The sequence below is a fragment of the Oryx dammah genome, unplaced genomic scaffold (genome assembly GCF_014754425.2).
Source record: "Oryx dammah isolate SB20612 unplaced genomic scaffold, SCBI_Odam_1.1 HiC_scaffold_3, whole genome shotgun sequence".
Lineage (NCBI taxonomy): Eukaryota > Metazoa > Chordata > Mammalia > Artiodactyla > Bovidae > Oryx > Oryx dammah.
In genome coordinates, this window is record NW_024070187.1 from 60,724,228 (window position 1) to 60,747,963 (window position 23,736).

Below are 23,736 nucleotides of genomic sequence, written 5' to 3' on the forward strand. Positions count from 1 at the left end.
GGGAAGCGGGGTCCCAGGCAGGGAAGCATACCCTGCCCCTCACTCTGATGAAACCAGAGGCTCTTCACGTTGCTTCCCCAATGGGTCTCTGTGAACTCATCCTGTTCTAACAGTTTTCCAAATTGCAGTTTCCCTTGTTCCTTTTATCAAATGGTGATTATTTTGATTGTCTTGTCCTCATTTCCAAGGTTTTTCTATATTTTGTCTCATGTGGCAATTTTACTATTTTCTGGTTACTTCCTTCAAATTTTATTGGCCAAATGTGGCCACTCTCTCATAACAAACAATTTCGGTGGGGTTTAGAAATCTTAAAAACTTCATCCTGTGTGAAAGAAGGAACCATGAGTTAGTTGTTGACTTACAGGCTGATTTAAACCTGTAATGAGGACAATCTTGGAGGCTTTTCTGATTGAAGAGTCAAAATAGAGTAATTTTATTTAGAATTATTTTTATTGTCATTATTTTGGCCACATTGTGCAGAACGTGGGGATCTTAGTTCCTGGACCAGGGATTGAACTCACACCCCTTGCATTGGAAGCTTGGAGTCTTAACTACTGGACCACCAGGGAAGTCCAAAAATTATTTTTTGATAATTATTGAACTACCAACTCTTATAAAATTAGAGTTAATATACCCCACTTTATATTGCATTGAATGGGATTTACAATGCAGGGATATTTTCAATTACCATTGGGGTTGTAGATAAAATGTTAACATTGTTATTAAACAGATATACACCTTCTCAAACTATAGTTATAGCACTTTTGAAGGTTTTATGAAGAAATATAGTTTCTAAAACTAGCAATTAAAATGAACACTTTTCTCTATGTAATGGTACAGTTTATTTCATTTTTAATAAGAGGACAAAAATGTTTAAAATTTGCAGTTTAAAACATGCACATTCACAAAAGGCCAATGACATATAACACTGTGTGGAACTGAATATTACTTGACTTTAATAACTATTTATAAAACAGTGCATTGAACATCGAGATAAACACACCTGAGAAAACGACTATAATCACAGGTTCGGTACCCTCCACTCATGCAGCTTCACAATTTCTACAGCAGTTTCAGCAGGAATGGTTTTTCATGGAGCTGAAAATACTATTTTATTTTGAATACAAACTGCAATTTTCCATAGTAGCTGCCTTCCAAGGCTGCCTTTTTCTTTTTTTAACCTAATAAACTTGAAAATGTGAAAAAGAAGTTTGAAGGAGTAAAACAAACAACAAACAGTATTTACTGCATTTATGGCTTCTAGTCTAGAACTATGAAACAAAAACATGTACTTTTAAATATTCTGCTCACATCTTTGCAAGAGCAGATTTACCTATGGAAAGTTGCTGTTAATTCAAAGTAAGCAAGTATGAAATCTAGCTTTTTTTTTGTCCTATTTAAGGGAGATTTATTTGCTGAGAAATTTTGTGAGCTTTATTAAGAAAAGTTCTTAGAGGCAAGCTAAACAAAAGTTTCAATTAGTTCAAATTTGTTTGTAAAATAATTTACTTATTAAAAAAAAAGTTGTGTGGAGGACCAGTTAATTTGTCCATTGAATATTAAGTCTCAGGTAGGCCATGAGATAATTTTATAAGGCAGAAATAAACATCAAGATTTACAGCAATAGCCATGCGTTGGCCTAGACCACTTTAAATATTAATTCATGCAAACCATAAACCTATCAAAAACACAGCTGCTCTCATACAGAAAATAAATCAAGACGAAAAATGGAAAACATTTATTTCCCTTCCTTCAAAATTCAACTTACATTCCATTTTAATAGCTGTTGAAGGTTAATTAAAATGCAGCAAAGTATAACAGTTTCACAAGTGACTTCACTTATTTTAATATGAGAAAAATCAGACTATGGTCTCTTTAAGAGGCATTATAGAAATGTTCATCATTAAAAAGCATTTATTAGGCACCAGACTGCATGGTGTTTACATTAAATAATTTACAAAAAGAATTCCATGGGCCTGGTTCATATGATGTGAATAGGGTGGCAATTTGCTCAATAAATTTTGTATATGATTATAGATTTATCAGATGATATAAGTCTTAGAACCAGGACATATCAAAGGGCAAACTGCACAAAAATAAACACTAATGATTATTTAGCTTTGTAATAATGATGATTTTGTTACACATAAAAATTTGTGAATATGCAATCTAGTACATTCATATTAGTATTCATTTCCTGAAAGAACATTTTAAGTGACAGGTAAGTGATACACAGCATACACAAGGCAGAACAAATTATCACATGATTTTCACACTGGATATTTAGGATGCAGGACTGCAAAATTAAAATATAAAAATGTAATGACCAGAATAAATATAGATTTCTTGAATTCATTTTTTTCCCTCTTGGAAATTAAGAGAGAATTGCTGATTCCATTCAGTGACCACACAATTCATGTAAATGGCTAATACTGAATATAATACACAGTCACCTGACTTGATTAGAAGAAGTTTTCCATTAACTTTGCCACATTGCCCAAGAGGGCTCATGTCAGCCAGAGTGTTGTGTGGGAGAGTGGATGGCGCTTATTCCATTTAAAATTTACTACATTCCTGAGAAACACCATTTTTCCTGCTCATACTTTCTACCATATAGCATCTTTCTGGGTGTGAGATACCAATATATTTTTATATGTATATATAAAACATTTAGAAAGTTCATGCTCAATATCACTGTGTACTAGTCGATGCTAAAGAAGCAACTTCCAACTTTTCAATGCAAAATAAATGAGGATTTTCTTCTGTGAGTAGTATTTTCTGAACTGTAAACATTGTAAAGCAATGGTGTTAACATTTGCCAGAGTCCCTATAAGGGACTTTTAAATTGAAGAATGTCCCTTATTTCAGAAAATACACATTAAAAGTCACTTCAACTATTTATTTTAATCCTGGTAAAACCTGTGTTACCCACCCCCACCCCACCCTACTTAGGAAGGTTAAAAAAAGGAGGGTTTTCTCTAACACTACAAAGTCACTGCAGTTGCAGTGTTGTCTTTTAAGTTTTACCAAGGTGGTCACTCCCTGCTGCCTACCCCTCAACTCCCTACTGAGAAGCTAAGAGATTGACTTAATGTTGATAACTCAAAAACAGGTCCATGGGACAAAAAGGCATAAATCAGTCATGTTTCAGATCATGCTCTTTCACATTATTAACCATGAGTCCTCCACTCATGTTGAAGAGCTCCACAGAAACAAATCATGTTTCAAGGTAAAAATAAAGCTTCCAGTTTTAAGTCAGAAAATTCAGTTCTATCACACTCATCACATTTTTATATTAATATTATGGAGAAGGATGTCACCTGTGAGGTGAGGGGAAATGGAAGCAGCCCTTTTCTGGAACTGCTATTAAGTGTTTCTCCCGACGGATGTACTTCATTCTTCTTTTTTTTTTTTTAAAAAAACCTTTATTCCTTTTCCTTGATTCTTGTTTTCCATTTTTTTTTGTGGTTTGACTTCACCTGTCATCACGGAGGCCCAGATGCTCTGAATAGCCATTCAGTAAGAAACACTGTGACATCTGAATTTTGAAGATGATCTTAGACTCTTAGACCTGTGGTCTTGCATATTTGAATTCATGCTTTTCTTAATCTGAACTCCGAATGGAAAGGGTGTGGAAAGTGAAGTATGTCACATTCTTAACCCTTTTAAATTCAAATTATGTATGTCATAACCTCTCTTATTTGTAAAAAGTGTGGGAGGCATACATGTAACTAAAGAGCTAAAAGTTCAGAGAAGGGAATAATATATAGACTAAAATTTTAAATCTAGATTGAGAAAAAGAGTGAAAAAGATGTGAAATTATTAAACTCAAGGAGTGATTTGAAAATCACCTCTCTCCTTAATTGTAATTGACTTATTTTTTTAAAGAGGAAGTTCTATCTGTTTTGCTGGTAAGTCCACTTAAAGGCAAACAGGCTTTTGAATACAAGGCAAAAAGTTTGCTTCAATCTCTGAAATGTATCTGAAAGCTAGAATTCTTTTTATTTCTACATGAAAGCATTATGTTAAAAATAGTGTAGAAAACTGGTTGTGGTTTTTAAACAGCCCCTTCACCATTAGTTGTTGGCATAGCAAAATAGGCATTTTCAGGAGATATCTTAGAAATGCTGAAACAATTAAATTGAATCTATATTTTAAAGCATATTAACAAAATCTACTCATGATGAACAGAGTTCTTTGTAAAGTTATAGGCTTGAATAAAATAGGTGTTTTTAAAACGGGGGGAAAGTACTACTTATTTGTTCCAATTAGCGGCATGTGACTAATTTTGGGAGCTGCTTGACAAGTGAACTGTTAAGCTATTCTTGGTGATCAATTCAGGGCAGTCACCTTAACCTGGGGCGTGCCATCAAGGACAACAGGCATCTGGAATGGGCACTACTAGGGAAAACCAAAACACAGGACAAAAAGCTGAGCCTACAGATGTTACAAAGGCCCAGGCATTTATCTGACATGGTTTTTCAAACACCTCGACAGAAGTATTGGAAATCTCACATAAACACTTACGTACATTTTTCTTAAAAAAAAAAAAAAGAAAGAAAACTCAAAGACAAAATGACATTGCTTAATCTACAGCAGAAGCCAGGTTGTAAGAAAAATCTCAATGATGATGAAACCTCCTTAGAAAGGACGGAGACATAAGTACAGTTTTAAAATTCAGTATTGTAAAGACAGTCACATAACCACTCGTGCACTTCCACTTGAACAAACAGACAAGACAAACGAGAAAGAAGCATTTGTAAGGCCAAAGGTGCAACATCACTGATATTAGTAGCAAATGCCTTGAAATACTCATTTTTACAAATCACTCTTAGATTTGAAAAGTCAGGCATGCAGATCTTACAGCAGAACTGGAGGTAAACTTTCTTGTAAATTTCTGGGCAAATGACTACTGAAGGAGAAATAGTAATACATTTATTGAACTTCTTTGGCAGACATTTATCAAGACAATTTTTGACACAAACACTTATCATTAATGTCTTGTTTAGAAATTTTGCTCAGTAAGTTGCTTCCTTAAGAAGGCTGTTTTTCCCCTCCCCAGCGTGTTCTGAAATCTAAATTTGGATATCAAGAGTCCCTCTAATTTACTACCATTTTACAGATTTTTAATGGTGAATAGCCTTGTGGTGTATCCAAGACACTGATAGTTACAGCTCCAGAGTAACAGCAAAAGAATACTGACCTTTTCTCAGTTGAAAAAAACACTCTGGCAAGATGCAAGGTCATTTTCAATGTCTGTTTACAAAGACTTAGCAAATACTTTAGAAAATCTGAAAGAGATGGTGTTACAGTATAGTTGCACAGTGCTTATGTCTATAATATACATGAATCTGAATGTCAGTCAATGAGATGAGCTCAGATCCATTTCCCCTCCTTGGACCAGACTGGAATTGGTCAGCAGATTCTGGTGAAGACCTGGGACTCCCCTTAGAGATGTAGCTGAGCTGGCCTTGCAGCCCCTCGACCCATCACCACTCATCAGGTCTCTGCTTTGTGGTATCATATGCTCTAATCACTTCAGACTGTGAGACGATTCCATTTTCATCTTGAGAGAAGGCATACCCGTCTGTAAATTAAAATAGAAATGGTGAGCTTGAAGTCACAGGAAGTCTCTGTTATTCTGAGTTTTGAGTGTTCATTTTCTAACTTGGGGAGCTAATGCATCCTTCCTTGCCTTTAAAGGCATAAAGACACTAATTTTACAACCCAAAACCTGTGGGACACTATAAAAGCAGTGCTAAGGGGAAAGTTCCTAGCATTACAGGCATACCTCAAGAAACAAGAAAAAAGTCAAATAAATAACCTAACTCTAACCTAAAGCAACTAGAAAAGGAAGAATTGGAGAACCCCAGGGTTAGTAGAAGGAAAGAAATCTTAAAAAATAGGGCAGAAATAAATGCAAAAGAAACAAAAGAGACCATAGCAAAAATCAACAAAGCCAAAAGCTGGTTCTTTGAAAGGATAAATAAAATTGACAAACCATTAGCCAGACTCATCAAGAAACAAAGGGAGAAAAATCAAATCAATAAAATTAGAAATGAAAATGGAGAGATCACAACAGACAACACAAAAATACAAAGGATCATAAGAGACTACTATCAGCAATTATATGCCAATAAAATGGACAATGTGGAAGAAATGGACAAATTCTTAGAAAAGTACAACTTTCCAAAACTGAACTAGGAAGAAATAGAAAATCTTAACAGACCCATTACAAGCACAGAAATTGAAACTGTAATCAGAAATCTTCCAGCAAACAAAAGCCCAGGTCCAGACAGCTTCACAGCTGAATTCTACCAAAAATTTAGAGAAGAGCTAACACCGATCGTACTCAAACTCTTCCAGAAAATTGCAGAGGAAGGTAAACTTCCAAACTCATTCTATGAGGCCACCATCACCCTAATACCAAAACCTGACAAAGATGCCACACACACACACAAAAAGACTAATTTTTAATGTCTGGAAATGATATGGATTCAACTGCAAAATGAAGAGTGAGACGATGGTGGCTTAGATCCTCGGCGTTCTGCTCCCTGGATGAACAGACGCTGTAGCCCTCCTCCATTCTTCCTTCAGCACATCATGTCCAAGTCCTCTAATGTCTGCTTCCTGCTAGCAGAGGGGTTGGGGCAGGGGGGTGCAATCAAGTGGGAGCATGTATTCCAGATAGATTAGGCAGATGAGAGTGAAGGAAGAATAAGAGCGAGGAGATAAACACACACAACTTCCCTCAGAAGACATGGTTCTGGACTCTCAGCATCTACAAATAAACTCACTCATGCCCTAGCCTGGTCACAGGGGGCCTGGGGATAAGAAATGACCCCCGAGGGGATCACATCTTTAGAAAAGGCCTCTTGAAGCATAAAGAGCAAAAGCATTAAACATGAGTATATATACATGAAAATAAATTACATGTGGAGACAACATGAAACAAAAGACATATTACCAACACAAATGCATTTACTACAGGGCTTTATATATTATATTCTTTTTGAGATCCTTCAAATGTTAAGAGGGCATGATACCTAATAATTTCTTACAACTCCAAATATTCATAAATATTTTTGAAGGGGAAAATATATGTTTCATTGTGTGCTGTTTCACACACATGTCATTGTGTATGAAAGCTGAAAAGGCTCTTGCAAAGTTATTCAAGTAGAAAAGATAACAATACTGAGTAAGCTTTTAAGAGTTAAGATTTATTTTACTGGTTCTTTTTTAAGATTTAAGGAGGTAAGGGGCATGCAGAAATATTTTTTTGTGAAGTGAAAGCAGTAAGATTTTCAAATGCTCTATCTTTTCTGATGAAAGTGAGATGGCTGTGGTCAAAAGACTCTCTAAACATTTGTTATTAATATTTATATAATGTGTTGCAAGTAAAATTTGTTTTAGGTGTTAATTGTAAATAGTTAAATATCCTTCAAGTCAAAATACTGCTCTTATAAATGCTATGAGGTAATGGCGGAGAATGTGTTTAAAAATCAGAACTCAAATACTTACGGAGCAGGTTTTGTTGCAGTGATTCTGACCGGTACAAGTTCATGTGGTTCTTCTTAAAGACGTTCTTGAGCAGTTGCGCCCTCTCTGTGAGGCTGCAGAGCAGGTGCAAACGTGTGAAATGAATTATCAACTCGGCGGAGACCCCAGCGTGCCCACAAGACCACCAGAGAGAGTCAGACTTAAACAAAAGACTGTTTGAGAAATCTGTAGTCTACTGATTCTTTTTTACCCTCTTTTCTCAGCAAATGGGGTTTCAAGTATTTAGACAGATACTTTAGAGGCCATTTTCCCCTACAGCTCAGAAGAGTTCTGTCCCCCATAGTGCAGTCAAAACATGTCTCCAACCCTAGTTTTTAAGTCAAACAGAGATATAGAACCTGCACAATACAATTAACAAAAAACACAAAATCCACCAGTAGTGACAGTACCTTCTAAAATCTTAGCTGACTTACTACATATAGCAAGTATGGCATTTGAGAATTAAAAAAAAAATGAACCATTACTATACCTTTTTCCTACTTTGCATATATTCTGGTATAAATTAATTTTTTTATACAGAAAAATCCAAAAAATTATGTAAAGAAGAAATTTCATAGACTTTTTAATTAGAAAAATTCCATTACCACTCTAATATGGTATGAAATGTGTTCCTTAATCTCATTTTAAAATTAAAAAAAAGCATTTTCAGAAAATAATTTACTAGGTAAAGTGACAAGGAAAAACACTTAGTTTTTAATAAACATTTAGAATAATCTTTTCTGTAGAAATGAATCCATGTAATTATGTAACTTCTAAAAGCAGAGTGCAAGAAATACTGCGTCTGTTTTTCTCTCCTGCTCATAGAACAGTGTTTCACACAGTGGGAAGTCAAATATCTGTCAAATAAATAAATTTGAATAATAATTCTGAAATGCACTTTTAAACATCATCAATCCTCCTAATCATGCCATTTCTCCACTGGTTGATTTATAAAACTTTGCTTTGATATTAAACCACATAACAAGCATGAAGAGCTAATAAGTAATCCACATGTGTTGCAGCAAATGTTTATGCAATTTTGTTTTAATCACTGGAACTGACTCAGTGGACAAATTTCCATCTTTTAGCTTCCCCATTTTAAGCTTTGGTTAAACTGTTGTAAGTTATGTTAGTTCTGTATATTGCCAATTTTTTTTAGACCTTGAAATGGAACAATATTTATCATACACACAAAAAAAGGATCATCTGCAAAATGAACTCATTGTAATTACAGAAACATTTAGGCTTTTGCTGAAGTAAAATATTTGGAAATGTTGACATTTGTAGTAATCTTCCACAGATATTTTTTAGAAGTCTAGGGGTGTTAACTGGTACTTATTAGACATACTTTATTGTCATTGGGAATTAAGGCAAGAAAGCTAATTAATCTTAAAACTCTAGTGGCTTTGCAAAAACTTGTAAAACTTGTTTTTGCCAGTGAAATAAACAGATATGGGGAATGAGAAAGAGCCATTTTTACAGACTTTTCTTACTTTACTCTTAAAATGATCTACCATTACAGACCTGGGGACTCAGAGGGACACTAAAACATCTAACTGCTTTGAGGAAGTCAGCAGCTTTAGCAGCAGGTGGTCTGACTTTGTTAGCAGAGCACTGTGGATGGGGTGCTGGGAAGTCTCTGGTGTTTAAAATTGAAATGACTATAGAAGACGAGAGGACAGCAATGTATCATGATGGAGCTTCTTCTTCCCAAAATACGTTTTCCAGGTTTTAGGCTGGACTTCTTAAATGCATGATCCTTTAATATAGAAGTGCCCCTTTCATATTATGGCAACCAAAATATATGAGACAATGTAATTTTGTTTTGTAATGGCCATTTAAGGCTATATTTTCACTCAGCTGTCATGTCACCTTAACGTCTAGTGTTTATTTAAAGAAAAAAGTTTCTTTCTGGGGAAAGAAGCACACTACTGTGGAAAGAGCCTGGGCTCTGCAGTCTTTGATTTAATTCTGTTATTTGTTAGCTGGATTGCCTTAGGCAGCCGTTCTCAGACATCTCACAGAGTTTAGGAGGACAGACCCTAACCTCGGGCTGATGGAGGATTCAGGGAGACGGCCCTTAGGAACCACGCCACCCTTACCATCCCCTAGATCCCAAGAAAACAACAACAAACCAACTAGAACAGAGATCGTCACAAGACAAAGGTACTTTGTGAGGATCATTTCTGATGCCTGGGTTTATAGTCAACATTGACTCAACAAGAGAAGTCTATTGCTAAACACGAGTTTTAATTTATAATGCCCCCCCCCACTCCATTCTTTAGGAAAGCTACTAGATTTTGTTTTTGCCTTAGCTACATCGAACCTCTTATTTCTCATTAAGATAAACAACACAGAGAAAAGCTAGGAGAGACCACTATCACTGTCTCCATGACCAAATTATCTAACATCTATACTTCCCTACTTTAAAAAGTTTGGGTTTTGGGCCAAACAGTGGTGATGAACAAATTAATAAGGACTGATCTTAAGATCCTGGGCTAAAATACTATTTAGTAGAGGCTGATGATGTTATACTGGCTAATGTCTATAGATATGTGTAAAAAATTATGTGTAAAAAATTATGACTCTCATTATTCATACTTGGCCTTACTATAAGATGTATTGCTCCATACACACAGGAAAGATATCCAGTAATAACTGCCTGTCTCCAATGAGCCCAGTGTCCGCAATCCATTACTTTAACACTTTGGGGTTCTCAATTCGTATTTTTGTTTTGTTTTAGGAAAGTAATATGTTACACACAATTTATGTATGTAATACTCCCAAGTGAGAGCTTAGAGACCCATACCCCTCAAATTAATATTTTTGCTATAAAACACAAGACATATTTACACTGCAGAAAAATAAACACTATCAATGTCCTTATATTTCGAGAACAAATTGTTTTGAAAATCCAGCAAATTTCGCTATAAGCTTGTGGAAAAATTGTATTTCAAAGCTTTTTGGATTTTGGAAATGTAGATGCTTCTGCTCCCCACTGTTGGAGCATGTCCATAGAAAGTAACAGCAAAGGACAGTTTCATAGCTTATGAGTTAGTTTCTTTACCCCAAATAATCAGCCATGGCTACACAGTGATCTGGAGGAGGAAATGGCAACTCACTCCAGTATTTTTGCCTGGGAAATCCAGGATCTTCTTGACTCAGAGATTGAACCCGGGTCTCCTGCACTGCAGGCAGATTTTTTTTTTACCATCTGAGCCACCAGGGAAGTCAGGATGATAATATGATAAATGGCATACTTATTTCTATTAAAAAAAGACTAATTCTTTTAACCAAGATGTTTTAATTTTTGAAAATGAGTAGAGATGAGAAATGAATTATTATAAATGCTAATCTGGATACAGTGCTTACACATTAGTTTCTCTGACACAGAGAAGCTGTGTGTTTACACCTAGCTTGACTTCATAGTAGTGCTTAGTGAAGATTAAAAAATTGGGGTGATCCACTTATAAGGTCGTTCTTAAGAACTGCATCCTTCTATGACAAAAAAGTAAACAATCATTACACGGGAGCTTGCTAGTTTGGGACATGTAACCTGGATAGTTCTATGTTCTTGTGTTATCACATTTTCCTTTGCCCACAGGTTAGCCCACTACTCAACTATCCTTCCACCTACCCTTCCATTAATGCATTTATTCTTTGGTTCATTCTCCTAACCATTCATTCATCCATTCAGTAAATGTTAACTGAGTGTTACTATGTTCCTGGCTCTGTGGTTGGTGCTGGGTTGCCATGAAGACTGAGATAGCGGCCTCTCCTACAAGGAGCTCAGTCTAGTAGGGGACACGAGCAAACACAGTTTGAAGACACACACTCTGGAATACTGTGGTAAATGCAGAAGTAGAAGAACAAACCAAATGCAGAGACAGTGGGGTGGGACTTGGTTTTATCTGTGGAATGCTGAGGTAATTGCGTTTAGACTGGGTTCTAAAAGCCAGGAACTGGATTACCCGTCTGTAAGAGGGTCTTAGCTTCTAGACAAGGGATCAGCACAGGCCGAGGCCAGGGAGCATAAAATAGTGTGTGTGTTTCAGCCCTCAAGGAAGCCTGCTGTCACTCGAATACACAGAAATCACCGTTTCTCCCTCTTTGAAAAATGCAGATGGAATCAGCCCATGTTTGAAAATTTGACATGAATCTCATTCTCCAAGGTTCCTAAAACAATTCTGTCAATAAAATCAATCTGACAATTGCTAAGCTGCCTTAGAACGCAGTTTGATGTGAAGGCTTTGCCAACCAGTTGCTACTTTTCCCCTCTCACGGATCTTCCTCTCTAGCTGCCACTCAGCAGGGAGACACCATGGCTAGGCTGACCATCACCGTCATTTTGCTCACCCATCAGCAGCAATGGCAACATGGGGTCCATACCAAACTAGGGGTTTTCGACTGGGCTATTCAGCTAACAACTTAGTCCTGAGTCCCCGAAATAAACTGAACCACTATTTTAGGCAAATGAGCTGAGCAGAAGCAGGAAATTTATCAGATGCATTCTCTATGGAGAAGTTGGTGGTCATTTACATGGAATTCATTTCTTTCTTTTTAGGCTCTCTGATTTATTTAATGTAAGGGACTATACATATCACAGACTCATTGACTCTTTAGGATCCAGAAACCAGAGGTCATCACATCGAACCCTCAGTCTGACTTATGAATTGTTGAAGTCACTGATATACTATAAATGATGAAAAAGAGTATTATGTGAAGGGGCTTAATGTAAGTTTTATTAACATACAAATAGGAGAAATTTATTAAGGGCAGTAACAGTACTATCAGTGGACTTTCCCTAATAACTGTGAATATTTTTATTCATGATTCTGTGAACTATTAATAGAACTCTTTTTTTTTTAAAAAAATAAACATTTTTATACTGGAGTACAGCTGATTAATAATGCTTTGATAGTTTCAGATGCACAGCAAAGGGACTTGGTCATACATATACATGCACCCATTCTTTCCTAAGAGCTAGAACTCTTAGTATATCCTTTTTATAGCTAGAGGGAAAGCGAGAGTAAACATTTACTGAGGGACAGTTTATGAAAAACAGTGGGGTTGGTGTAGAGTTGGAGGTGAAGGGAAGAGACGAGGGGAAAACGCGGGGAAGAGGAGCTACTCCTGTCATCTGAAGGTAGGTGTCACCAACTCATGTGCACAGGGATGCTGGCACGGAAGGGTCAGAACTGTCGTGTTACAGGCAGGCTATATCTGGTGCCATGCCTCTACATTCCTGAATAGCAGTCAAAGGAGGCAGCATAGTGCTTGCTTAGGGTTTCTAGACTCAACTGACACGGGCTCAAGGCCCAGCACGGTCACTTCTGACCTGGAGAGCTTGGGTCTCTCTAAGCCCCAGTTTCCTCATCTGGAAAAACTGGGGATGATGGATTTGTCCACGAATGTCATGGCGATTCAATGCCACAGTAGCTACGAAGTGAGGGGTGCAGTGCCTTGCTCGTGGTGCTCGCCCCACAGATGCCAGCACTGTTAATTTTAGGAGAGAGGCGCAGACTGGCATATGACGTGCCCCTTTGGCCTAATGAGAGCAAGAGTGGGCTGGAAGCCAAGGTCTCAGCCCGAGTCCCCAGTCTGACACTTACTCCACTGTGTCAAACTGAGTAATGACAGTGAATCACGATGAAGGAGACAGAGACCAGGGCAAGACATTTCTCAGGGTCGGGACAAAACGCTAGCTGACTAGTGTGGTGAGAGAGAGGGAGAATAAATTCCTGGTATTTTCATCATAATTGTGGATTATTATAGAGTGCTTTCAAATAATTTTAGTTTCTTTTTTGTAATGCTTTGTGAAGTTTAGTAAATTCAATTAGCTTTCTAACCTTGCTTTTTTTTTTTGGTTTGGGGGTGGGTGGGTGGTGGTGATGAAGAGGATTTGGAAGACATAACTCACTTCATATATGACCCTCAGCTCAGTTCCCAATAAAGTACTGAACCATGAAGGTAACTGAGGGAGAGTTGACTCTATGTCAACCTCTGACTTTGACTGTATTCTATTGCATTATGAATATTGCATTTTCTTTTTCAGTTTAATAATAAACACTATTTGTAGCCACCATTTATTTAGTGCTCAAGAAGCCCCAAGCCACCTGCTTTATTGACATTATTTTCAATTCTCATGACTGGCTGTGAGGGAGATACGTAGATGAGGAAATTGCTGGGAGGGATTGGGGGCAGGAGGAGAAGGGGACGACAGAGGATGAGGTGGTTGGATGGCATCACCGACTCGATGGACATGAGTCTGAGTGAACTCCGGGAGTTGGTGATGGACAGGGAGGCCTGGCGTGCTGCGATTCATGGGGTCGCAAAGAGTCGGACACGACTGAGCGACTGAACTGAACTGAACTGAACTGAGCACCAAGCAACCTGGCTGAGGTCGCAGGCAGCTCAGTGAAGAGAGATTTGATTTGAATCTGCGTCTCTCTGATTCCAAAATCTGTCAGTGACACTGCCAGCTCCACGTTAACAGATAAATACAAGATTAACTGCTTATTTCCAACCGCTAGCAAAAGAAAACTGTAAAGCTCACTGAGAAAGAACATAGTGTGTATTTTACCTTTTTCCAAGCACAACTGCTCCTGGGTCTTGAGATTTTGCCTCCAGCTCCTGAACCTCATCTACTAATGTTTTAAAAGCAGTCCTCTTGATACTGCAAAAACATAAAAGGGAAAGAAAAGAAAAAGTATAGAAGTATTTGTATGAAGATTTAAAACATTATAAAACAAGTTGTTACCATGCTGCTTCCAAGTACAATAATAATTAGAGTACAAGGAATTTTTTCTTAGAATCTAAAAAATTATAGTAATTTTGGGCATTAATATAATTATAGAAACAATAGTCATAAATGGTTTAGGCTGATAGTAATAAAACTTTCATAGTTATTAAACAAGCATCACATTAACTAATGATATCTTTTTTGTGGGCAGAGAGAACATTTTAAAACTTACAGTCTTTGAGAAGCATTAATAAGATTGCGGATTCTTCTAGTCTCTATTTTAAATATGTTTAGAATCAGGTAAGCAAATATTTCCTTTCACAACTATTGTTCACTAAAAATTTATGTGTGTGTGTGTGTGTGCGTGTGTTTGGAGATAACAGAACTTTTTCTTCTACCTTGAAGGGGTTTCTCAGGCTGATTAATAAAAATGTTAATTGAAACTACCTGCTTTACTTCTGCTGGCTCTTTTAAACTAATATAGTTTTCTAGTTCCTCAGTCGGTCCTTTCTCCTTTATTTACATAGAATTAATTAATATTTCTAATTCCTATCTTGTAAGCTCTATATTAGAGTTGACGTTACAACTAGAGAAATCCAAGGATTAATACGCCATCTATGTTGTTAGGTACATAACTGAGTATTATACTTACACCTTATACACCACATCAAGGAGCAAGGAGGCCACAGGGATAAATAACAGGCCCGTCCAAAAGACTCCAGAACTGAACAACATGGCTGCCTGAGTATCAGAAACAGTATAACTTTAAAAACCATAAAAATATATCAGTAAATACAAATTAAGTTTTTATATGATTTCAAGTAAAATAATTTTAAGAATCTCATTCTGCAAGAGGGCATAAAATAACTCTGAATTCAAACTTGTGAAATATTTGGAATTAAAAGCCTAATTTATGAAAACATGCCTTTCTATTTTTCCCTCAGTAGCTAATACAGCAAAGTTTTATAATGAAGCAAATCTTTTCATATTTTTATATGAATTTTTTATTATTGTGACCAAAACATCAAGTAATAAACTTTGACCTTCTTTTATAACTTAGAGTATAAAAAATTATCTTTTTGAGCAAACTTCAAACATATACTGGATTAAATTCTCTTATCATACAATACATAAAATCAATCCTAATTAGAAACTAAATTTACTATTTCTGGAAAATAAAAATTTACTTTTTCTAAAATATTACACTACGCTAAAACATCATCCAGATACATCATGAATACAGTATAAACAAGTTAGTGTATCTATGAAAAATAACAATTCGATATTATATAGGAATAATACTAATTTTTGTTCAAAGATTTACATAACTTGTTTCAGTGTATTCTGAAAAATTATTTTAACACCCTTTCATTTGTATTAAATCCAAAAATGCTATATCAGAGCCTTTGGGGTTGCAAAGAAAATGATTCTATAATAAAAATTAATAAATTCTGTTAGTTGTTTGTGATTATAATAAAAATCCCTTTATAATGTAATTAGATTACCTAGAGCTTAAAGTGTCATATAAATAAATAAAACCAAAAGTAACATTTTATTTCACTTTGAGTCTATTTGTTTATCAAGAACAAATTTTCAGTACCCATTTAAATCCATAAACGTATTGTTATAACTCTGTTATATAGCAGCCAACTAATGCACACCCATTTACATCCCACTAAGTATCACACAAGAAACTTTTGTTTAAATAGGTGTGGGTCAGGAATTAAAAATGATCTAGAGTTTAATTTATATAGGTGGTTTCACAATTATACATAAACAAACAGTCCTAATCAATCCATCCTTATCAAATATAAAGACTGCTAATTTTAAGTTGTGCTTAAGATTACCTATTCATTTTGACTCTCATTTGGAAACTGGGAGCTGCTATTTAAAATTTTTCTACATTAATAGAAGCTTATTGACACCGACTCTTGGTGCAGAATACTTCAGTATCTAGGATGAAACAGCTCTGAACACATTAAAAATAAGAACATGCTATTACCCCAAATTTCAGAAAATAAATGTCGCCACGTGGATTCAGTAGAACAGCACCCACCTTCCGGACACCACCAAGACGAAAGATATTCACATAAAAGTCATTTTATTTTATAAGCAAAACATGATCTTCGACATGCTTGCTGACATCTTCAATAGTGAAAACCAACAATAACTGTGTAATAGGAAATGTCCATCAAGTCAGTGGGTTTTGTTTAGTTGGAAGGAAGCTTTTGAGTTAGGTAATGACTGCAAAATGCCACATTTCTTTTTCCTTTTGCAGGAAAAAGGTAAGATAAATCTAAGTCATGTAACTGAAAATAACCTCGTTTCTTTGGTTTAATTTTAATCTTTTTTAATTTGGGGGGCAAGAGAAGAGAGGTTTATTCTCGCTTTTGCCACCTTCTATTAAATGTCCCCTGGTGGGGACAGAGGCTGCTAATTCTGACTATTGTGATGTTAACTATGACGGAGAGACTGGCGCCCACTATTCAGTCCACCAGCCTTTGGCTTTGCAAATGCACACCATGAATTGAGGGGAAAAAAGTTTTTCTGCGTCATATCTGAAAGCCTGTCAGATTTTTTTTTCTTTTGCAGAGTTAATCCAAACCTAAGAGATTTAAAGCCGACATTCGCATTAAAGACAGAGTCTCTTTGTATTTTTTGGATGAAGGGCGGGGGAAAATAAAATCCCACAGAGGTATTTCCTTCCTTTCTGTACAAGAAAGCTCTCTCTCACTCTGTAGAGACCATTTTTGTCTCTAACTTTTCACATCTCTCCACTTGCAGGCAGGTCAGCTGGGAAAAGACGCCCGGTCCGCAGACAATGGGGGAACAGGGGCAGCCTGTTTGGGGCTGGGCTCAGGCTCCTGCCAGGGCAGCTTGCAAGTCACTCTTAATGTGGGAGATTGGGGGGATCACGCCAAGTGGCCCCGCTGCCCCTCTCAAGGCCCTTTGAAACCAAATGGAATCTGCCACAAAAGTGGCTCCCGGGGGACTTGAGAGGATCAGCCCAGGGAGCTGCAAAGCCGGCAAAGCGGAGGGCACAGGCCCTGCTCTGGGAACAAACAACTGCGTGTCTGCAGAGCAATGCTGCCTCGGCATCGCCTCAGGCTTCAAAAGTGAACTGTCGCTGCCTGAAGACACAGAGGACCAGGGAATTGTTCTGAAATTTCCCTATGAACTTGCGGAGAAAGAACATTTGAGAAAAGCCTAGCTCCTGTGCAGTGAGCGGATGGGAAGGCTTACCTTCTGACCCACAGTGAGGTGACCCCTTGGTACCCATGTTCTCACACAGACAGGAACACTTACTCTTTCACCTGCAGGGTCCTCCAACTTCAGGCTCGGAAGAGAGAGGATTTCGATGTGCTTACCTGCCTACAAACTTTCAGCAATGCACTTCTTAAGTCTGTCCCCCCTTTTACCCTATAAATGTCGAATAGGATGCTGATTCTTTCCTAAAGTACAGATGCTGTAAGAAGGCCCCTTGGGGAGTGCTAAAACTATATCCGCAGACCCCAACTGGACCAGGGCTGCTGATAAACAGCCCTGGAAGCGGTCCTGGCTCTGACTGTCCCGGCTCTCAGGGCCAGAGGAAGTCACTTCTGGGTCTCTGCTTCCTCAGCTGTAAAGTGGATTTTAAGGATTAAACCAATAATGTTTATAAAGTGGCTGCTTTTATTATTAACATTGATTATTAACAAATGTTCCTTTCTTTAATTTTCAAATTCCTCTAAGCTCTCTAGTCCTGTGTTCCTTTTAGTGATCTTTCCCATGAGCTTCAAGGAAGGAAGTTTTTTTTTTATCACATCAAATTAAATGCAAGTTTATAAATGTCATAGTTTTCATCACATTAACATCTACTCCTCTCCAGACTGAAAGTGGCCAAGTAACTGAATCTTAATAAATTGCCATTCATCTCAATTTGCTAATTTAATAAATGGAGATAAATGTTTTTTATTTCATAAAAATTATTCAAGATTGTATGGGTACTATATATTAATTTGGAAGGGAAAATTATTCAGAGAATAGTGCTGTAAAACTTGGTTAGTTTTCTGGGAGAGGGAAGGTGTAAGATAAATTAATATATTAATAAATACCAGAGGGGTTAAGAATTAATGTTAACAACAACAAAAAACAAGAAGTGATTACTAAGTGTCTAGATAAAACTTTATAAAAGGATTTTCTAAGCCTTAAAATGGTGAAAAAAACTATAGAAACCACTACAATATTATAAAGTAATTAGCCTCCAATTAAAATGAATAAATTAAAAAAAAAAACCTACTCAAAAGAAAAAAAAAACTATAGAAAGAAATGCTTTAAAGAACTGATCCATGAAAATGTAGAAGTACCACAGGTTCAAAAATAACCTAACTAAAAAACAAATGATACATAAGAACTTGGAAAATGGCTGTCAGAAGTATATGAAATTCTGCATTAATATCTGATATAAAAATAGACCACTTATTTTCATAAGAGTAGCTAAGATCCCGATAGACAGGCAAAGGATCTGAGAAGGTATTCACAAAAGCAGCAGCAAGTAATCAATAACATGGGAAAATGTTGAGCCTCTCTACAGTTGCAAAAACTACCAAATTAGATCAGATTTGAACAATTCACAATCACACCTGGGGGGGTGGGAAGGCATGGTGAAACAGGTCTGGGTAGTAATTTACACTTCCATAAGCAAGGCACTCACTTTGGGAAAGGCAACTGACATGTGCATCAAGAACACAAACATTCATTCCTGTTAATTTGATAATTCAATTTCTGAAACAATGTGTTGAAACTTGGTACAGTTTTTGGGTAGAGGTTACTATCCCATTAAACTGTTTGTGGTCACTAGTCCTAAAAGCACTTCCTCCAAAAGCTTGTTATGGCTCAAACAAACCACAGCAGCCTCCAGTCCTGGTGAGTCACAGGATAGAGTAGCTTATTTAAGTCTTTGAGAAATCATAATAAAGAACCTACTAAACAGTTTTTTAAACCAAGGTTTCCAAGATGTATTTATTGACCAAGGAACACTTTTCCCCATATATTGCTTACTAATATCCCAAGGAACTAATTTTGGGAATTGCAGATATTCACTGTGAGTTTTTTCAAAACAGTGGAACACCAGTGAAACTCATAGGAAAAACTACATGGACATTCCACAAGAGGTGGTGACCAAACCCATTCACAAGAAAAAGAAATGCAAGAAGGCAAAGTGGTTGTCTGAGGAGGACTTACAAATAGCTGAGAAAAGAAGTAAAAGCAAAGGAGAAAGGGAAAGATATACCCATCTGAATGCAGAATTCCAGAGAATAGCAAGGAGAAATAAGAAAGCCTTCTCAAGTGAACAATGCAAAGAAATAGAGGAAAACCAAAGAATGGGAAAGACCAGAGATCTCTTTAAGAAAATTGGAGATACCAAGGGAACATTTCATGCAGAGATAGGCACAATAAAGGACAAAAACGGCAAGGACATAACAGAAGTAGAAGAGAATAAGAGGACTTGGCAAGAATACACAGAAGAGCTGTACAAAAAAAGTCTTACTGACCCAGATAACCATCTTGGTGTCATCATTCAGCTAGAGCCAGACATCCTGGAGTGTGAAGTCAAGAGGGCCTTAGGAAGCATCACTACGAACAAAACTAGTGAAGGTGACGGAATTCCAGCTGAGCTATTTAAAATCCCCAAAGATGATGCTGTTAAAGTGCTGCACTCAATATGCCAGCAAATTTGGAAAAGTCAGCAGTGGCCACAGGACTGGAAAAGGTCAGTTTTCATTCCAATCCCAAAGAAAGGCAATGCCAAAGAACGCTCAAATTACTGTACAGTTGCATTCATTTCACATGATAGCAAAATATTGCCAAAATCCTTCAAGCTAGGTTTCAGCAGTATGTGAACTGAGAGCTTCCAGATGTACAAGCTAGATTTAGAAAAGGCAGAGGAACCAGAGATCAAATTGCCAACATTCGCTGGATCATAGATAAAGCAAGGGAATTCCAAAAAAAATCTACCTCTGCTTCATTGACTACACTAAAACCTTTGACTTTACGGATCACAAAAACTGTGGAATATTCTTAAAGAGATGGGAATTCCAGACTACCTTATCTGCCTCCTGAGAAATCTGTATGCAGGTCAAGACGCAAGAAACTTGACATGGAACAACAGACTGGTTTCCAAATCAGGAAAGGAGTATGTCAAGGCTGTATATTGCCACCCTGCTTATTTAACATTTATGCAGAGTACATCATGCGAAACGCTGGGCTTGATGAAGCACAAGCTGGAATCAAGATTCCTGGGAGAAATATCAACAACCTCATGTAGGCAGATGATACCACTTTAATGGCAGAAAGTGAAGAGGAACTAAAGAGCCTCTTGATGAAAGTGAAAGAGGAGAGTGAAAAAGCTGGCTTGAAGCTCAACATTCAAAAGACTAAGATCATGGCTTCTGATCCCATCACTTCATGCCAAATAGATGGGAAAAATGTGGAAACAGTGTTGGATTTCATTTTCTTGGGCTCCAAAATCACTGTGGATGGTGACTGCAGCCATGAAATTAAGACACTTATTCCTTGGAAGAAAAGCAATGACAAATCTAGACAGTACTAAAAAGCATAGTCACAGCTATGGTTTTTCCAGTGGTCATGTGTGGATGTGAGAGATGGATCATAAAGAAGGCTGAGCACTGGACAATTGATGCTTCTGAACTGTGGTGCTGGAGAAGATTCTTGAGAGTTCGCTGGACTGCAAGGAGATCAAACCAGTCAATCCTAAAGGAAATCAACCCTAAACAGTCATTGGAAAGACTGATGCTGAAGCTGAAGCTCCAATACTTTGGGCACTTGCTGTGAAGAGCTAACTCATCGGAGAAGACCCTGATGCTGGGAAAGCTTGAGGGCAAGAGGAGAAGGGGGTGCCAGAGTATGAGATATTGAGTTGGATGGCATCACTGACTCCATGGACGTGAGTTTGAGCAAACTCAGGGAGATAGTGAAGGACAGGGAAGCCTAGTACATGTGTGACTGAACAACAAGATAATATTGTCCAAGCTAGTCATAGAATGTAATTATTAGGAAGCTGATTGTTTGGATGATCCCTGAATAAACAGAGAGGTGGATTATCCTGGCATTCTCTTAGGAGTCTTCTGTTATCACGTATATACCCTCCCTGGGAAGGCTGATGGTTTCTATTATCTACAAGGGGATCAGTCATGGTCCCTCCCTGTGGCTCACATCTCTTGCTTCTGCTTCAAACACAGATTATCCAGTTCTGAACTTGAATGTTACATATGGTAGTTTATTCGCTAAGTCGTGTCTGACTCATGTGATCCCATGGGCTGGGGCCCTTCAGGCTCTTCTGTCCATGGGATTTTCCAGGCAAGAATACTGGAGTGGGTTGCCATTTCCTTCTCCAGAGGATCTCCCTGACCCAGGGATTGAACTGTGGTCTCTTGCACTGCAGGCAGACTCTTTACTGACTGTGCTACATAGGTACTTCAACCTTAATACATCCCCAGCACACACTGTCTACCTCCCAGACCTGCTCTTCCTTTGTGCAATCTCTTCAGAGAACAGCTTCATTGCCACCTACCTGAGACAGACACCTGGACTGTATTCGTGAACTGTCTCTTGGTACCACATCCACCATATAGCCTGGTTCTCTTGTGTTCTAGTAACTTTGGACCTGTCTACTTCTTTCTCACCCACTGCCATTATTCCAGTCCAAACTTTGCCTGTCCTCCTTATAGACGCATGGGTGGACTTGTTGACTCCAGTCCTGCTCTGCTTCTAGTCACTCCCCACACTGTAGCCAAAGGGATGTTTCCACAGTGTAAATTAGATTTAAGCAGTTCTTGGATGAAACCCTTTCAGTGGCTTCACACCACCCCCAGGATGGCATACAAAATTCCATAATATGATTTCATGACCTTTCCTATTTGACTTCTGATTACTTCCCCCATATCATCTCTCAAGACAGCCCTCATCTCTAGCTACACCACGTGTTTCAGATCCTGGAAGCTGCCCACGCTAATTCTCGTCCTGAAGCCCCTGTGTCTATGATTCTTGTTGGCTTTTCAACTTTCTCACTGGTCATCACTTCTATCCTTAGATTTGGGTTAGCTGACTCTACTTTGTGCTTCCAATTTGGGTAACTATTCCAAAATGGGTAACTATTATCCATTTTCTAATTACCGACTATGATCCTTATAAGAAGAGGAATACATCTTGATGAATTCTCACAATCCAAGTGCTTAACCACCAATCAGGTGTTAATAAATAATTGTTGAATAAGTAAGTTCTTACAACTTAGTGTTTAGAATTATTAAAAGCCAAACAACATCAGAACTTTGGGACTATATTCCTGAGATGTTGCTTGGTTTTCTTGTTCTGCATGGAGCTATTCTGGGAGCAATCAAAACTAGATATTTATGTAATTTGGGGAGAGAGGAGTAGGGCTTGATCCATCTTTTTCCAGTGGAAGTTCCCTCCCTCCCTGTTGTACTTTCACACTCTGGCCTCATCAGTGTTTGCTCCTCCTGTCTGTGACTCTCTTTGTCCAGGGAGCCATAGGTCCTGCCCACCCTGCTCTGGTCTTTGCTCAGAGGTCATCTTCAGAGCTCTCCCATGGCCACGCCACCTGAAACAGCACCCCACCCCCTCTGCAGGGCTTTCCATCCTCTTTCCTGCACTGGGGTTCTCCATAGCACTCACCATCTGTGTGCTGGAGAATAACACTAAGTTCAATACATACAAACGAGTTCTGTTCTGAGAGCACATTTATAAGCCCAATTTGTTCATAAGTCCAATGAAATTAGCCTAGGTACTCAACTAACACAATCAGCTATATAGTACTATACTAGGATAGGTTCACAATACTTTGAAAACTCCCAAAGGTTGTATTACATACAGCTTATATATCCTATCACGTGCTTCTTAGGATTTGGTCGAGTATGGCTTCAGATCCAAGAATTTTTTTTTTTTTCCTGGCTACAGCTTCTCTGAAACAGCTGGGTAGAACAACTCTTCAGAGATGGTCTGTACTGTGATATGGTTTTGTGAGCCTCAAAGCCCACGACCTCCACTGTTCTCTTTTCAGAGCCATCTACCCAGTTAATAGATAATTAAACTCCTCTTATCTCCCTGGGTTGGGAAGATCTCCTGGAGAAGGAAATGGCAACTCACTACAGTACGCTTGCCTGGAGAATCCCAAGGATGGAGGAGCCTGGTGGGCTATAGTCCATGGGGTCACAAACAGTCGGACACAACTGAGCGACTTCACTTTCACTTTTCCATCTCCTCTTATGTCTCAGTTCACCCTTCCGATCTCCTCTGAAAGCATTTTCTCTATGAAATCATTTTCATTAAAAGAAAAAAAAGTCAGTGCTCAACTTCAGGTTTGCATTTATTGCTTCTTTTCATACAAACTTTCTAGATTTTTCCCACTGAGCTGTGGATCTTCCCTTCCTATTGCT

At 37.8% G+C, this 23,736-nt stretch overlaps 1 protein-coding gene across 3 annotated transcripts in view; it reads right to left on the bottom strand.

Annotated features, from left to right (window-relative positions):
• Positions 1 to 825: 825 nt before the first annotated feature.
• The window catches only part of ATP8A1 (ATPase phospholipid transporting 8A1), a 232,488-nt gene continuing 209,577 nt past the window's right edge, over positions 826 to 23,736 (bottom strand). For all 3 annotated transcript variants that reach the window (XM_040238091.1, XM_040238093.1, XM_040238092.1), the window contains 4 exons: positions 14,934 to 15,022; positions 14,123 to 14,215; positions 7,522 to 7,613; positions 826 to 5,587 (listed from right to left, as the gene is read on the bottom strand). In XM_040238091.1, the coding sequence (XP_040094025.1) occupies positions 5,490 to 5,587; positions 7,522 to 7,613; positions 14,123 to 14,215; positions 14,934 to 15,022 (372 nt within the window). In that variant the 3' untranslated portion in view covers positions 826 to 5,489. The remainder of the gene's footprint in view (positions 5,588 to 7,521; positions 7,614 to 14,122; positions 14,216 to 14,933; positions 15,023 to 23,736) is intronic.